This window comes from Daucus carota, chromosome 6 (genome assembly GCF_001625215.2).
Source record: "Daucus carota subsp. sativus chromosome 6, DH1 v3.0, whole genome shotgun sequence".
NCBI classification, from domain to species: Eukaryota; Viridiplantae; Streptophyta; class Magnoliopsida; order Apiales; family Apiaceae; genus Daucus; species Daucus carota.
Window position 1 is genome coordinate 21,509,350 of NC_030386.2, and position 17,504 is coordinate 21,526,853.

General features: G+C 35.9%; 1 protein-coding gene across 1 annotated transcript; it reads left to right on the plus strand.

Annotated features, from left to right (window-relative positions):
• The first annotated feature begins 2,076 nt into the window (after window positions 1–2,076).
• On the plus strand, window positions 2,077–17,062 carry LOC108225714 (autophagy-related protein 2). Its single transcript, XM_017400645.2, has 15 exons — window positions 2,077–2,521; window positions 4,054–5,144; window positions 5,936–6,084; window positions 8,300–8,463; window positions 8,627–11,743; window positions 11,835–11,947; window positions 12,577–12,784; window positions 13,412–13,525; window positions 14,612–14,719; window positions 14,801–14,933; window positions 15,096–15,298; window positions 15,934–16,130; window positions 16,230–16,314; window positions 16,400–16,591; window positions 16,779–17,062. Exons 1-13 carry the CDS (start codon window positions 2,318–2,320, stop codon window positions 16,291–16,293), a joined length of 5,865 nt encoding a protein of 1,954 aa, XP_017256134.1. The 5' UTR covers window positions 2,077–2,317; the 3' UTR covers window positions 16,294–16,314; window positions 16,400–16,591; window positions 16,779–17,062.
• Window positions 17,063–17,504: the final 442 nt, after the last annotated feature.

The following is a 17,504-nucleotide window of genomic DNA, read 5'->3' on the forward strand; positions in this document are numbered from 1 at the left end:
CAATTGACAAAATAAAAAAAATATATCAACGGAAATAATTTTTAATCTACTTTAAGATGTAATTTTCAGGTTTTTAAAATAATGAGTGAGTGACTTATAATCTTTGGTCAAAACTTAATCAATTTGACCAACAAAAATAGAAATGTGACAACTAAAATGGGACAGAGGGAGTAATTTGTAGTTATGGAAGCCTCTCCGGCTCTCTCTCGCATTGGGCTTACGACCGACGGGCCTTGTTACAATGGGTCAGAACATGGCGTTTAACATCGGTAAGAAAGGATTAATAATCTCTGTTTATAATCGAACTATTTCCAAAGCTAATGAGATGCTACATCAGCTCATAATGAATGTCAACTGCCTTTGAAATCCAAAGGATTTTGTGTTGTCTTTGAAGAAACCCGGATTTGTGATTATCTTGGTGAAAGCTGGGGCTCCTATGAACCAAACTATTGAGGCTTTGACAGCTCATATAGAGCCTGGTGACGATTATTGATGGGGAAATGAATAGTACAAGAATACTCCCCATTTTTATAATTAAGAGGAAAATAACAATTAATAGGGTTAATACACACTGAATTACGGCAGATATGGGGACGAAGACCGTTGAAATATGATTTTCCGTTTTACCCTTGACTTAATTAACTTTAACGTGGATATTTAACGGAAGCGGGTGAAAAGGTTGTATACTGCAGCGCACAATATCGTATGGAGATGCAAAATGCAATTTCCAAAAGTATGTATACTAAAGTGATTTTAAGTCTAAGTATAAGGGTGCAATCTGCAATTAACTCTTTTAATATATAAATGGGTGATGATAGTTGAGTAAAAATAGTATGAAAATGGAGAAAAGTAGGAAAGTGGTGGGAGCCATTTACTATTTTTGATAATTTTTGAAATGTGAAGAATTGGATAGAACATCCAAAAGGAAAACGGTAAAGAAATGAGTTGGATAGAGGGAGTAGCATTATGCAAATAGCATTTTATTATGATATTCAAGATATTTTTTTAATTATTTGATAATTAGATTCTTAATTCTCCAAATTATGTCATTGAGAATATTTTTTTCACATAATTAGTACGTACCTCTTATTTAGTGAATATCCCACTAACTAAACGCGATTTCTCTTTGATTGCGTCGCCGATTAGATGCATGCAGTCGAAGCTCGGAGGTCGGAGGGATATGGTTTTTTTTATCTGAGTTTGATCATGATTGTTTTGTGTTTAGTACGTAAGAAGGTGTACATTTCAACCCAGTCAGCTGCCACATATATATCAAGTCAGCAACGTTAGAATTTCCGTTTAGTCAAAGGGTCAAACTAACGTTGGGTTCATTATCTATTACTAGAATGGTGCATTTGAAAACCCGTTCAAATTGATTAATTTTTTGAAATATGAGGTTCATTTCAGTGACTACATTGATATTTAACTCTTATAAACTGATGCATGTATCCACCAACTCATTTACACGACCTTGATTTATCTTTAAATCAATATTTTTAAATTTAAACTAATCTTGAGCTAACAATAGCTCAAATTTGTCATGAAAAATCAAACTTTAATTTTAAAACCTAACTACCAGCTCTTTTGTCAGGAAAGCCTGGATTTCAAATCAAATTCGACTTAAATATAAAAAGGAAAATCTGGATTTCAAATCATATTCGACTTAAACATAAAATAAAATATCGACTTAAGATCACAAATTTGTAAAACTTTTTGTATCAACTAATCTATTCTATAATTTATATAATAAAAATCATGTACACTAAAATAAAGCTTGTCAAATTTGTTTATTGCTATATTTTTAATAGTTCATCACATAAAACATAAAGTCACCCAAACAATCACCTATCAAATAATTTCAAATATTAATATTTTAGCCCTATTATCAACTCTAAATTTTAAGAAAATACCTTCAACGACATAAAAATAGGATGGCCCATGGATTTATAATGCAATATTATAGAAGTTGCATTTCTTTGTCCTAATCCTCTCCCAACACTAATTGGACCCCTTAACTAATCAAACTCAGTTAAATACTCCAGCGTATAAATAATCATTGCCTGTATCTATCCGCTTGCACAATATACATACACTGCATATATTATCGAAAAGACAACACGCAAAAAGCAGTCCAATTTATACTCAAAGTCGTCTTTTTCTCTCTCTAGATTTCTTACTCCAATCAATCATTAAAACCCCCTCTCCCCGAAACATTCTTCTGTTGGTCGTATCGGTTTTAATGGAAGTTCGAACTCTGATACGACGCCGTTTCAACTGAATTTGGTGAGCAACAAGAGCCCTAATTGGTGGAAGAAAGATGTTTTCGTGGAACATCGCCAAGTCGGCGGAGGCGATGTTCTCGCGCTGGGCGATAAAGAAGGTGTTTAAGTTTTTATTGAAGAAAAAATTAGGGCAATTTATTCTGGGTGATATTGATCTCAATCAACTTGATGTTCAACTTCGTAATGGCACCGTTCAGCTTTCTGATCTCGCGCTCAACGTCGATTATATTAATCTTAAGGTTAATCATCTCTTTTTCTTGTCAATTTTTATTTTGTTTGCGTGTTTGTTGTTGTGGAGTTTCTTTATCTGCTTGCTGTTTTTCAGAATTTTTTGTGATTATAATTGGAAAGAATGATTGTTGAAGCCTGCTCGATCCTGAGTTGATACTCGATGATTCCATAATAAGTTGATACTAGTTTTTAACCTCTTCAAAACAATCACTTGGATAAATTTGCTACAACTTTCAGCCCTGAAGTGTTATTGTCGTATTTGAGTGTTGAGCGACCATTGATACAGTTTGTTGCGTTGTATATATACTTGCACATGTGTGATTTAGGTTTAGAAGCTGTATTGCAACTGTTATGCGGTGTTTCAGGAGGGTTCACTTTCAGCAAGTGATGTTTTTGAAAAATGAGAGCTTATATTGATACGTCAAAGTGGATATAGTTATGATTTCTCTGGTTTGTTATGTGGTTTTACCTGTTTAGAACCATCAGAGGCTTATCATTTATCTTGCAGTAGTCTCGAAGTTTGCAGTAATGTTAAATATAGGCATGGAGAGTTTGTCTGGTCTCTTATTCAGTGGACAAAGTGTTTGATTCATTATTTATGCTGAAAATTTAGACAAAATAATTGTATAACTGTTACTTGAACAAAATGCCATTCTAGCCATTATCTTTTAGAGGATTTCAATTTGTCTACACTAATTACAAGTTTAAGAGTTACATAAATAGTTCCATTATCGTATCAAATGGATACAAGCTTGATATCATTACTCCTAATTCGGCGGCAAGTATGTAAACTGTTTAGACAGACGATGCTCGTTGTGCTATTAATATATATACGATCAGCAAGAGGGTTTGGCTAGCAATTTGATTGCCGATAACTAGTGTGGTGTTTTTATTTTTTTTAGTGCTCTATCAGTTCCTAGCAATGCTTTTGTTGTAGGCTTGCAACATGATCTTGAATATTCGCATAGTTTAGATTCCATGTCTTCGCTTAGTGCCAAAATAAGTTGCTGGATAAGTCTCTCGAAATAGTTTATTCGAACCATGATCATATTGTGCTGACTTGACTGTTCACCAAGTGCTGAGTATATGTAATGAGATTATCTCTAGTTTCACACCTTGCATGCCTTTTTGAGGGCCTATTTTACAGCCCGGTGATAATAATGTAACATAACAATATAATGCAGTGAATTTGCATCTTTAGACACCATCTTCTGCAGTTCTCTTAGTTAAGATATGTCAAAACCTGTAGATACTTAAGTGTGTCTTTGTGCAAAAGTCGAGAAACAATAAGAGTTGAATTTTTAGACTTGTGGTGAAGCAATAGAGGTTCGGATGGGAATATTTTATTTTTATATTAATTATTATAAATTGATACTGCAACTTGTTCTTCTCAATCCTTTGGTTTAGAGTGTAGCAAATGTCAATCCCCCCTATAATAGAAGCACTATACTTATCTTGCATAGTGGACTATCTGCCACTATCTAGTAGAGTGAATTGTGATCTCACAGTTTTTTTGCTTTTTCTGGCTAATTTCCTATAGTTAGGTGCATTGGCGGGGCTGACTGTGAAAGAGGGATCCATTGGCTCCTTATCTGTCACAATGCCATGGAAGAGTAAAGGGTGTCAGATTGAATTGGATGAACTTGAAATTGTTCTTGGTCCAGGTGGTAACAATTTGTTTGAGAATGGATCTGGAACTAGTCTTCCTAGCCGAAATGTTCAAGATGGTGTTGGGGATTTTAGAACTTCTGGGCCTGACATTGTTGATAACACTGTGGCTATAGCTTCCGTGGATGTCCATGAGGGAGTCAAAACCATTGCAAAGATGGTAAAGTGGTTGCTTACTAGTTTCCATGTTAGAATCAAGAAACTCATCGTTGCATTTGATCCCTATTTAGAAGAAAAAGAGAAAAATGGATTCTGCAGGACCTTGGTCCTGCGCATAGCTGAAGTAGAATGTGGAACAGGTACTTCTGAAGTAAATAATTCTGATAATCAAGTGAAAGCTGATACCTTTCTTGGGTTCAATCGACTCACGAACTTTGTAAAATTTCACGGTGCAATTCTTGAGTTTTTTCGAATAGATGACTGTGTCAAGCAGTCAGCTGTTCCATGCTCTTCAGGAACAACTTCCACTGAATTGTTCAATGCATGTTGTTCACCAAATGCTACAACTTCAATTATTACTGGGGAAAAAGGTGGATTCTCAGGGACTATGAAATTAAGTATACCATGGAAAAATGGTTCATTGGATATTCGCAAAGTGGATGCAGATGTTAGTATTGATCCACTGGAACTAAGAATTCAACCGAGTTCCATCAAATGCCTTTTACATTTGTTTGAAGTCTATGGAGCTTTCGGTGAAAATGGGAAGAGTCCGATGCATAACATGGACAATGAGTCGGTCTACCATAATGCAATATCTAATTCCCTTACATCTACTCTTGGTTCTTATACTACTGAGAAAGTACTGTCAAACCATGGATATCCTTCGAACATTAACCCCTCATTCGAAAAGGACCCGATAATAGATACTTTGCTACCAGGATCTCATGTTATATCTGATTGGGTAACATCTTCCAGTAGAAAGCAGAGAGACAACGCAGATGTAGAACCAGATTTTGGGGCCAGGTTGGTATTCTCGCAATTTTCCTTGTTAAAGCTGCAACAAGAAGATGTTATGTTTATATGCTAAATGACTATCCTTTAAACTGCTTGTTGCCCTTTGTCTTGTTATCATTTTTTAGCAACCCAAATTAACCCCAAAATTTTCTTCTGTGTTAAGCTAATGATGTAATGCTCATGAGGTATCTGCTCTAAGTTTATTTTTTTTATAGTTATGTCAGGAATAGTTGCCTAACAGTGCAGATATGTAAGAGAAGAAAGTGTTTTTGGTGTTTTTTTTTTTTTGCCAGAATGTGTCTTTGGTGTTTTAGTGTATATTTGTAGAAGATAACAGTTAGATTTGTAGAGAAATACAGAGATTAACATATTTTAGAGACAGGAACAGCAGAGTGAATAGCTTGAGATGAGAGACAAGAAAAGCACAGAATTCAATTATAGAGAGAGAAACAAGATAGAAAACCTAGAGAGAAAATGTGTTGGCGGAAAAGAAATTCTATTTTCTGATGATTGTTCAAACATAATTAAAGTACATATCAGCTTCTATTTATACTACACAGACATGTAACTATAGAGTCAGAGACTGAATTACCCTTACGTACTGTGATTACTACCCCTTTAGTGTATTTATACTATACTATTTGTTCTATACCTGACAAGTTATTTGTGTGGCGCATTATATCTGTAAGGCATAAGGATTGGAACTGGGGGGGGGGGGGATTCTTTTTCACAGCAGTGAAACTATTATTGATATCAATATTCAAACAAGTGATAAATATTTTCCAACTATTTTCATGCAGCGTGGATCAGTTTTTTGAATGTTTTGATGAGCTGAGGACATCTCAGTCAGCTTTGGGAAACAGTGGGATGTGGAACTGGACATGTTCTGTTTTTAGTGCAATAACTGCTGCATCCAACCTTGAATCTGGATCTTTGCATATTCCTACTGGTACGTCATTCTTCATGCATAGCTATTGTATATGAATGCAACATTTTGTGGTTACCAGCAAGCCTTTTTCTAATATGAATTCATTGGTCATTTATGAAACCTTTGAGAACCAAGTCAAGTTATATTGCCAAGTTTTATATTTGAGAATTGATGTTGCACATGCTTCTATAAAGCATATCTTTTGTCACTGCTGCATCTTATTTTGTTATTGATAGGTTTCTATTGGACGTACCTTCAGTTTCGACCAAATATATGTTGTCAAAACTGTTTAATTAATAGGAAACCGAAGTGGAGGGACATATTAACTCGAACCAAATATAAAGGAGGTCCTATTAATTTGGACATGACTAATTGTAATGAAACGTTAACAAAAATAAAATTTTAACTTTACCCGGGTAAATGTGCAACATCTATTAATAGTGGAATAGATTACCCAGACTGTGCAAACAATAGATGGAATTTCAAAAATCCCAAAATTCTTGCCTGAATGCCCTGTGCAGTAAATAGTTTCTAAAGTTAGTATTATAAAGTAGAGGTAATTGCATATCGCACCCCCTAAGTATCGTTCAAAAACGATAGAGTACCTACACTTTGAGAAACTCAACTCGCACCCCTTATCTTTAGTGTTCAATCCCGAGATGCACCCCTACCGTTAACTTCTGTCAACTCTTTGCACTCCGTTAAGTCACTATACAGGTAATTGCAATTCGGACCCCCTAACTTACGTTCAAAAACGATATTGTACCCATATTTTTGGAAACTCGAATTGCACCACCTATCTTTACATCTCAGAAACGATACGCACACCCTCCGTTGAATTTTGTTAACTTCCGTTAAAATACTCCTCCGTCTCAATTTATATGTCCCTTTTGCTTTTTGAAGAGTCAAATTGACTAATTTTTGACCAACTATTTGAAAATATGTATTTATTATTTTAGAAAAAAGAAAGTTACATATTAAAATAGACTAGATTTAATTTTTATTGATATTTTTTTAAATTTTTTTAATCAATTTTTCCAAACAAAATAATTAAAATTTATATATTTTAATCAATATATAAATTTATGTATTATTTATAATAAATATCACATAATATTTATTTTTTATATTTAAAATAGTGTATTTTAAGTACTTAATACATATGTCACTAAAAATTTAAAATCATTCAATATGTAAAATCATTTTGACTTGGGGATAAGTTAATTAAGCAAAAAAATTTTAAAAAAAATATCATCAAAAAGTAAATCTAGTCTATTTGTTTTCGCAAATAATAGAGGGTCCGAATTTTGCAAATAAAGGTAATTGCAATTCGGACCCCCTATTATTTACCTCTATTAAAATAGACTAGATTTACTTTTTGATGATATTTTTTAAACAAAATCTAGTATATTTTAATATGTAACTTTCTATTTCCTAAAATAATAAATAAATATTTTTTTAATAGTTGGTCAAAAATTAGTCAAATTGACTTCTCAAAAAGCAAAAGGGGCATGTAAATTGAGACGGAGGAGTATTTTAACGGAAGTTAATGGAATTCAACGGAGGAGGTGCGTATCGTTCTTGAAATGTAAAGATGGGTGGTGCGATTTGGGTTTCCAAAAGTATGGGTACAACATCGGTTTTGAACGTAACTTAGGGGGTCCAAATTGCAATTATATGTATAGTGACTTAACGGAGTGCAGTGAGTTAACGGAAGTTAACGGCAGGGGGTGCATCTCGGGCTTGAACACTAAAGATAAGGGGTGCGAGTAGAGTTTCTCAAAGTATAGGTACTCTATCGTTTTTGAACGATACTTAGGGGGTGCGATATGCAATTACCTCTATAAAGTATGCAGAGTTCACCTTCCTGGTTGTTGTAACTTGTATGTATAATAGTTTTTGTGAATGCATAGTTCTAATGCCTACACTTTTTGGATTTATTCTACTGGTTTAGTTACATGTTACTCGTAGACTATATAAAATAGATTGTGAAGCTTTCACTTGCAATTGGCGGAGATTGGTTTTTTTTTCATATTCACATACCTGGTATACCACTATATGTACATTATTTTATAGCACACTCCACTGGTAAGTCATAAGTGTAGTCCCATTGATTTCTGCTGCTTTCAGCAAGTTAATGGCTGATGAAAGCTGCATGTTTATTTTAAAGAATCTGTTGTATAGTTCCTCTATATTTTGGTGTACTTAATCAGCATCCTTCTGTATCTGCCCGCAGAACAAAAGCATGTTGAAACTAATCTTAAGGCAAACATCGCTGGAGTTACACTTCTTTTTTCATTTGTTGATGAAGATCTAGGACATCTACATAATCAAACAAATGCTCGTCCATTTGTTCACTATCTGGGTGCAAAATTCCAGAACACTCTTTTCATCTTGCAGGTATTGTGCACCGATCCCTCAACCCACCCCCTTTGCGTTAAAATTCGATGTCTTGGACTTTCCAGTTTTTTTAATTCCAAATCGTGTTTGGTACTAACCTCTTAAGTTTTTTTAATTCCTAATTGTATTTGTACTAACCTCAAACATATGACAAGGTCAACAGGTATGTCCTCGAGAAATGAATATTAAAGCCACGGTGGAGCATTTTGAACTATCAGATCACTTCAGTAGTGGCAATGACATTAACGATAGTGATGTGAAAGGTTATCACGATGATATAAAAACTCAGGTTACATCAATTGCAAAAATGCAATCAGCAGTTGAAGTTTCTTTCCCTACAAGTTCACTTGCTAATTATTATACTGGTGCAAAAGCGACCAACTCTGTCGTTACAGATAGTCCATATACTGTTGACACCAGGAATGATAGAAGTATATATAGGAGTGATGTAGTCAAGGTCATATTGCTCAGAACTTCAGGTGTGATTGATTGCCTGTGTACTGTAACTTTTGGTTCATCCAGTCTGGTGATGGGGGCTACCTCTTTTTCGCTGAAGTTGCCACCATTTGTTTTCTGGGTGAATTTCCGTTTAATAAGTTTGATACTAGATGTGCTGAAGCAACCCGGAGATTCTGTTGGAATGCCAAGCACGGGTAGTGAATTCTTGGATGAGACATGTGATATTGAGTCGTCGTCTTCGTCTCAAGAGAAATTGAGGAAAAAATCTTGCTCTCAGGTCACATCCTCATCTCCGGCTGAAAGACTTAAAGGCAATGTGTTACTTTCAAATGCAAGAATAATACTCTGTTTTCCTTACGAGACAAGTGGAGATTTGAGAAGTTACACTTGCTGGAATCAGTTCATTGCCGTTGACATTTCTTCAGCACCGAATTTGAGAGAAGAAAAGGTTCAAGTGAGCAGTCGCCCCACTGGGGTTAAGTCTAAGAAGTGGCAGTCTATGGCATCTTCATGTTCTTTGCATTTGAATTTTGGCAACTTGGGTATCTATCTTATCACGGCAGCTTCCACAGAAAGTATTGGAAGTGATTCCGGCACACAGAATCCTAAATATTTACACCAAAAGATTGTGTCTGTCGCTGACCAAGCTAGCCGTTTTTCTGTTTTGAGTATGTTTTGGCAGGATGATTATTTGACTGGTCCTTGGATAGCAAAGAAGGCCAGGCTTTTGGCCACGTCAGGGGATTCAAGTAGAAGGGAGAAGTCTGTTGGATGCAGTCATGATGTTGCCTCTGTAACTGCTGTTATAGACGTGGAAGGCATAGAAACAATCAACCGAGAGGAGATTATTTTAAGTTCTTCTTTTATCCTACATGCACATGTTGCTCCTGTTATGGTTATGTTTGGCAGTTCTCAGTATAAAACCCTGAATAGTCTAATCAGTGAAGTGATTGATTGGTTATCATGCTTGGCCTCTAATTCAGTTGATGGAAAGGTAGAATCTTTTGCACCACAAACATCCATGCTTGTGGAATGCGATTTTCTTGAATTTCAAGTGAAGCTGGAAGCAGATGAGAGTATCAAAGGTTCGCCCGAGAATGAACTTCCTGGCTGTTGGCATAGCTTTAAACTGCAAATTCAAAAGCTTGAGTTGCTATCTGTTTCAAATGTTGGTGGAATCAGTGACTCCAAATTATTCTGGCTGGGCCATGGCATGGGTAATTTGTGGGGTTCCATTACTTCCGTTCCAGCTAAAGAGTTTCTCTTAATCTCCTGCAACAACGCCACCAGAGGACGTGGTGATGGAGATGGTTCAAATGTATTATCATCTAAGATGTCAGGATCTGATATTGTGCACTTCTGGGATTCAGTAGATTCTCATAGTCATACATCTGTAACTATTAGATCTGGTACTATGACTGCGGTAGGTGGTCGTTTGGATTGGCTAGATTCAGTCACCTCCTTTTTCAGTTTGCTGTCTCCTGAAACAGAACAATTAGGTGATGACAATCCTCAGAAGGTGAATTCTGATAGAAATGGCCCTTGTGTAACTTCATTTGTGGTTAACCTGATAGATATTGGTTTGGGTTATGAGCCATACTTGGGACACCTTGCAGGTGCTCCTGCAAATGAAAAGTATTTTGGTTGTCTGTTAGCAGCATCTTCCTTTAGTATATCAAATTCAGTGTTTTCGAATTCTCCCGAGAGGGAGTACAGGATTAGAGTGCAGGAATTGGGTCTACTTATTTGTCCGGTGTCTGGGCTCAAGAGCATTGGTAGCTCTTCCAGTGTACAACATCTCCGAAGACATGGCTATATTAAAGTTGCACAGGAGGCACATATAGAAGCACTTCTAAGAATGAACTGCATTAATGGTCACCTTTGGGAGTTCGAGTGTACTGAATCCCACATTATATTAAACACCTGTCATGATACATTTTCTGCCCTGATTTGCTTGTCAGCTCAACTGCAACAGCTTTTTGCTCCTGACGTGGAGGAATCAATTGTGCACTTGCAAAACCGATGGAATAACATTCAGCACAGACATATGAACAATGAACTGGGTAGTGGCAGTTGTGAATCCAGCATATCCACTTCTCAAGTGAATTTGTCACACGGGCATACTAAGAGCATGCCTGGTGTAGTTAACTTGATGGATGAGATTTGTGAAAATGCCTTTCAATTGAATCAATATGGGAATGTGGATCCTGAATATAGTGGGTTAAGAACTTTCACTTCTTTCGAGGCTGATTGTCCTGAATCAACAGATAATATTATTTCTAAAGACTGTCCAGAGTTTATAGAAGAGTATTTCTTCTCTGATGTATTGTCTCCATCAGGTTTGTCTTCAGAAAAACAGCCGGTGAATGAAGTTCATAAAAACAAACCAAGCAAATTGAAAGGTAAAGAAGTTCAAAGAAGAAAAAGTGGATGGTATAATGATGTCTCATTAGAGATTTTGGAAAACCATGTCTCTGAAATCTGTAAGCAAGCTGGTCTAAAGCAGACCGATGAACATGAGAGTTCTGATCACACAAAAGTTGGAGGGAAGAATAAAGTTGAGGGGAACGTCATTCTTAAAAACATCAACGTGACATGGAGAATGTGTGCTGGCTCGAGTTGGCAAAATTTTCAGAATAGTAATCAGAATCTGATCAATCATTCTGGAAGTGGTACAATTCCTTATTTGGAGCTTTCGTTGTTTGGGTTAGAGTTAAAATATGACAGGTTTCCTCATGGTGGTGTATGTGTATCCAAGCTATCTATATCAGTTCTTGATTTTCGGCTGGATGACAATAGTAAAGATGCTCCATGGAAACTGGTACTATCATCTGCTGACTTCATGTGGGATCTCTTTTTTTTTTTTCCCTTTATTCTTGGTGCTAATTCATATATAACATCTCAATGTTTAGATCCTTGGATATTATCACTCAAAAGATCATCCAAGAGAATCATCTTCAAAGGCATTGAAGCTGAATTTAGATGCTGTCCGCCCACATCCTTCAACCCCTCTTGAGGAGTATAGGTATGCAATATGCATGAAGTCTTTGTCAGCTCAATATCTGGCGGCCTTTTCATATCTATCTTTTACGGTCATGTACAATGGTTAAAATATGGAAAAACAATTTAACCGGTTCCCTTTAGTTCTCCAGCAAGGTGTTTTGTGTTTAACCTAATAGGATTAAGAGAAGAGGATTGGAAGTTTGGTAAAACTTGAATAATAGGAATCAGGGACAGGAGTGTGAAAATTTCTTACTTCCTTTTCTGTTCAGGTTCAGAATGGTAGGCAAACGTACAATGAGTGAACTTCTTATAAAATACTAAAGAGGTAGAGTATAGCAAACACGCACACCTGCTTATAGGCACATCAACAAACTGCCATTACTAGCGATTTGTTTCTTCAAGTGGTACTGATATATGCATAAAGTGATTTGGCCTAAACATTTTGTAACAGATTGATGATTGTTGGCTGATGTGCTTAAAATTTCTTAAAATTTATTGGCTTTCAGCTGAATTATTTGCTGCACATCAGCACATGTTAAACTGTTGTCCGGCACAGTCATCAACCTACCATCCAAATACCTTTGGCCCTTATATTATATAAGCATCATTTATTTTATTCTGACAATGTACTCAAGTTTATTAATCTTTTAGGTTGCGGATTGGTCTCCTTCCTATACTGTTGCATCTCCATCAGCGTCAACTTGACTTTCTTATCAGCTTCTTTGGTGAAAAAGACCCACTAGTAGACCCATTGCCAAGTTCTGCTCAATATTTAAGTGAACCAATACTGCAAAGAGAACAGAGTGTAAGATTTGGGAGTCAGAACATCAACGAGGAAGCATTACTTCCCTATTTTCAGGCAAGTGTTCTCACTCATCTAGGGATTATAAATATTAAGTATAATAATACAGTCACACCCAAAATACATCTCTGCAGAAGATACTCACATTTAAGTCTCGCACTATGAATAAAATTGGTATTGTATTTGTTGTCGCAATTGTGACTTTCTTCAGAATCAGAGTATACCTAATAATAGTCCATAATTGTATATTCGAGTTCTTTATAGTGTTTTCATAAGAAATAGTTAAATGAGTTTAGTAGCTTCAGTGTGTTCTACTCTAGGTGTATTTACTTTAACCTTATAACGAATGGATCACATTCGAAAGTTTGATAACGATATATTCTTTCATACAAGTCCATTAAAGCTCCACTGGGTGACACATGTTTTAAGGCGACAGGGAATGAATGAATATATCTATGAGTGAGACTCTGTTTAGCCAAGAAAGTGGTTGGATGAACCTTACTGTATTTGGCAAGTTTTTAAAAGAAACCTGATAATTTAATAGGCAGAACTAGATATTAATATGCACTTTCCTGAATAATTCCCTATAAACTGAGCCTTTAAACTAAATCTGTGATATGTCTTGGCTTTGACCACTTCAGTAGGTTTATAATCATTTGCTGATACCATATACTTGCTTTTCAGAAGTTTGAAATTCTTCCTGTCACCATTCGGGTGGACTACAGTCCCTGCCATGTGGACTTGGCTGCTTTAAGTGGAGGAAAATATGTGGAGCTTGTTAACCTGTTTCCTTGGAAGGTGATTAGCTTACCTGTTGATCTTTTTACTGCCTGCTCTTAATGATAAGACTCATACAAGGAGCATAAGAAAGTGATAAATGTCATACATTGTTTAGTCTAATGACATCTGATCATGTTAAGAATAGTTGCGGTTGTTTATGATAGAATGAAAATAGATGTAATCAGGTTGTTTAAATATATAGTACTCTTCCCATCAAGTCAAAGTTGGACTACAACTAACTGGTTTTATGTTGGTAAATCAATGAATTAATGTTCTTTTGTCATCAGCTCTATTGATATATATAAATCCGAGCATATTGTGTAGAGAATCTGTAATATTTTCTTTAGTTCACCGGCTTCTTAGTTTAATTTACTGGAATTACATTTAAACCTTTTGATAAATTTTGCCTGGTTTGCTCGGGAGCCAGTGTGCTTCATTGGCTACACGTTTTACCTGGTCAATTGTTACCAAATGATAGTGTGAATGGTTTACATTGGATTGTTATCTTGGTAAATTCTATGCTAGTTTCAAGAATATGTTGTCCTGTTCGCATATTTTAGAGACATATGCTTCCAAATTGGTCATCCTTATTCCCTGCTACCTACTGTATTGAACTGTCAGAATAATAGAACCTTCTTAGTTGCTTTGTGTTATGCTGTCCTCCGCTGAACTTAACTATTGCTTTCCTTTTTAAGCTAATCGGGTTTTTGCCACCAATATACTTGTGCTCTGTTCGCTAGTTGGTAGCATGTGATTTCTGAACCAATAATTGTAATTGTTCTCTAGTTTTCTCGTGAATTATAGTTTTTTTTTTTTTGTCAGGTGTGAATTATAGCTTTAATTACTCACTCCATGCTAAACATTTTCGAGGAAGTCTTGTATCATGTCATAGTTGATTTTTAGAATTAAGCTGCCTCGTTATGTCTTTGCATGTTAAAAATTAACAAGTCATTCTGTTATTTCTTGTACCAACTATTTTTGGAACCAAAAGATAACAGTTTCTTCTAAAAATTTTGACAGTTGCAAATTGAAGTGGTTGCTATTTGAAGTCTTTTTTTTTAATTTTTTTCGAGTTCTTACTTCAAGCTATGAACTAAATTACAGGGGGTTGAACTGCAACTCAAACGCGTTCAGGGTAAGGGAGTTTATGGATGGAGTTGCATATGTGAAACAATAATAGGGGAGTGGTTGGAAGATATATCTCAGAATCAGGTTTGAGCTGTGACTGTTAAGCTTTTAGAATATCATGCTACCACTTGTTGTACAGTATTACCAACTAATAATATTTTACAGGTTCGTAAATTGTTAAAAGGCCTTCCTCCCATTCGATCCTTGGTTGCTGTGGGTTCTGGGGCAGCAAAGCTGGTTTCCTTGCCTGTGAAGAACTACAAGAAGGATCATAGAATATTAAAGGGAATGCAAAGAGGTAAAACTACTGGCTGAGTGGCTGACAATCTTTTGTTCTTTGAGGAAATTTGTTTTGAATGAATTTCTCTGGAAGCAAATGTCTAAATTTTTTATTATTTGTTATTATACATGCCACCAGATGTTTCTTGTTTACACTCCTATAATTGAATGACTCCTACAGGTACAATTGCATTTCTCAGAAGTATTTCAGTTGAGGCCATTGGATTAGGAGTACATTTGGCAGCAGGGACCCATGAGATCTTCATGCAAGCAGAATACATACTTGCCAACATTCCGCCATCTGTACCGTGGCCTTCAGAAAGCAAAGTAAATAGTAATGTAAGGTCTAATCAGCCCAGTGATGCCCGGCAAGGAATTAGACAGGTAGGATCTCGACTCCTTGGTTTTCATATTCCACTTGAGTTCATTTTAATGTTTGCAAGTGATTATGGAATCATGGAAAGCCACAATAAACCTGTACTTTTAACCTCTCTCTTTGTTCCCGTATGAGTTAAGTATCTTATCGTTTAAGTCCTATAGAAATCTATAATTTGCATTCTTTTTTGGAATTATTTCCTCTTGCATTGAATCATTCAGAACATTGTTTGTTAGCTTTGCAGACATATGATCCTAATTCTTCATTTATTCACACTTTTGAAATACATTAATCGAGATTTTAAGTGCACCTTTCTCTATGAATAGTAGCCTAATATTTGTGGATCATATTCCATGGGAAATAGAATCCCTTAGACCCGTGTATAGTAACATAAGAACGAGGTGGCATAAAAATTGTTCAATCTTTAAGCTGCATAGTAATTGTGTAAAACAGTCAGATTATTGGTAATTAGAGCCTTAGTCATATTAAATGAATGTGACTGGTGTCGATTGAGTTTCCTTTTCCTTCTTGTGCTGTTGGCAATCTTCTTTTCCCTTCAGATAATTTGATAGCATTTTTGGCTTTTGTGAAGCATAAATAAACACATGAGACTGATGAAATGACCATTTTTCTTTTGTAATAGGCTTATGAGAGTATAAGTGATGGCTTGGGGAAATCTGCTGCGGCCTTGGTTCAAAGTCCGTTGAAAAGGTATCAGCGTGGTGCTGGTGTAGGATCTGCTCTTGCCACTGCTGTACAAGCAGCTCCTGCAGCTGCCATAGCTCCGGTTTCTGCTGTTGCACGTGCTGCGCATTGTGCTCTTCTTGGTGTGAGGAATAGGTAATCGTCCCTCCCCATCCCCTGAGTCCTTTCATGATCAACTATTAAGCTATTTTGATCACTGGTCAATGGTCTCTGCTAATGCGTATAAATATGCAGCCTTGATCTTGAGCGCAAAAAAGAGTCCATGGATAAATATTCAGGAACACCCCAGCCAATGTAGACCGTATCACTCTTATTTTCGGTATGTACATGCTGTCCTTTGTTTAGTCCTGTTTTTTGTCGATCATCTGCACTCTACTTATAGTACAAAATTTATATTTCTTTAGGTTGGTGTTTAGCATCATGGTTGTTGAGTTTGTTATATCTTGAAGTATATGCACTCAGAGCTTCCAACTGGCAAGGTAGTGTGAAGAATTTTCAATCTTCAATCTTGTTGGCAGAAAAGCAGCTCCAAAAGGCAATATCAAGAAAAAGCTCGATTTGTTAAGAGGTGGAAATGTGGATTGTCCTTGTATTATGTGAGTTAAATAGATAGTGTTTTTGTTTTTCACCTCATAATATTGTGCCCCCTCCCTCTGCTGGATCCGTCTGGTTATTCTGGCCATGCTTTTTTATCGTACTGTCAAAATACCCCCCCTCCCCCTGCCCCTTAAGTTTGTATAATATATAATATTATATGCTCAAGCTTTATTATCATTCTTGCAGATGTACAAATTGTATAGCCAGTAGGTATAGAGCCATTAAGCAAATATTTTCCTGTTGGAAGTGAAGAATGAAGACGGGATCCTGTAAATAGTAAGTTTTGGTATGTACTTTTTATTTTGGTATATACTTATTATTATACACGCAGTCAAGATAGAGCCTTGTAATTATAGTCATCAAGTATGCAGTATAGATATATTTAGACATTGTCAAACTTATATCAAAGGCTTGTATTCATTAGCAACATTCTTTTGTACATAAGTAATCAAATATTGTTTTATTGAACATATTGGGGTTCCTTCAATTGTGTAGATGTTCTCAAATTATATTTCACTGCCTTATGTTAATGTTAAAATGAAATCATATCCCACAAAGGCATCAAATTTGATGACTTATATAAGAGAGACTATGGAAACCCCGGTAAACGGCGGCAGCAACTCAGGATCAAACAAGGAGGAAGTGTCGAGCTCATCAGGGAGATAAGGTCTTCATTTCAATCATATAGGTTGCAAGTTTGTATAGATTTATCAACTACACTGAAACGACTTTTATTATGTGAAATCTATGATTGAGAGAATACAACTCCAAAACAGTACGGAAGAAACAATTTTAATGAAGAAAAGCTTTGTTCGTCTAGACATGAAGTGGATGAAAATAAGATACACAACACAGAAGATTGTCGGATGACAAACATTTGTACAGCTTCAATAACAAATCTTCCTACTCAAC

Coding starts and splice junctions, on each gene's coding strand:
- LOC108225714 (XM_017400645.2), top strand. CDS start 2,318: ATGTTTTCGTGGAACATCGCCAAGTCGGCGGAGGCGATGTTCTCGCGC. Junction 5,145..5,935: donor GAACCAGATTTTGGGGCCAG/GTTGGTATTCTC, acceptor ATTTTCATGCAG/CGTGGATCAGTTTTTTGAAT. Junction 15,299..15,933: donor CCCGGCAAGGAATTAGACAG/GTAGGATCTCGA, acceptor CTTTTGTAATAG/GCTTATGAGAGTATAAGTGA.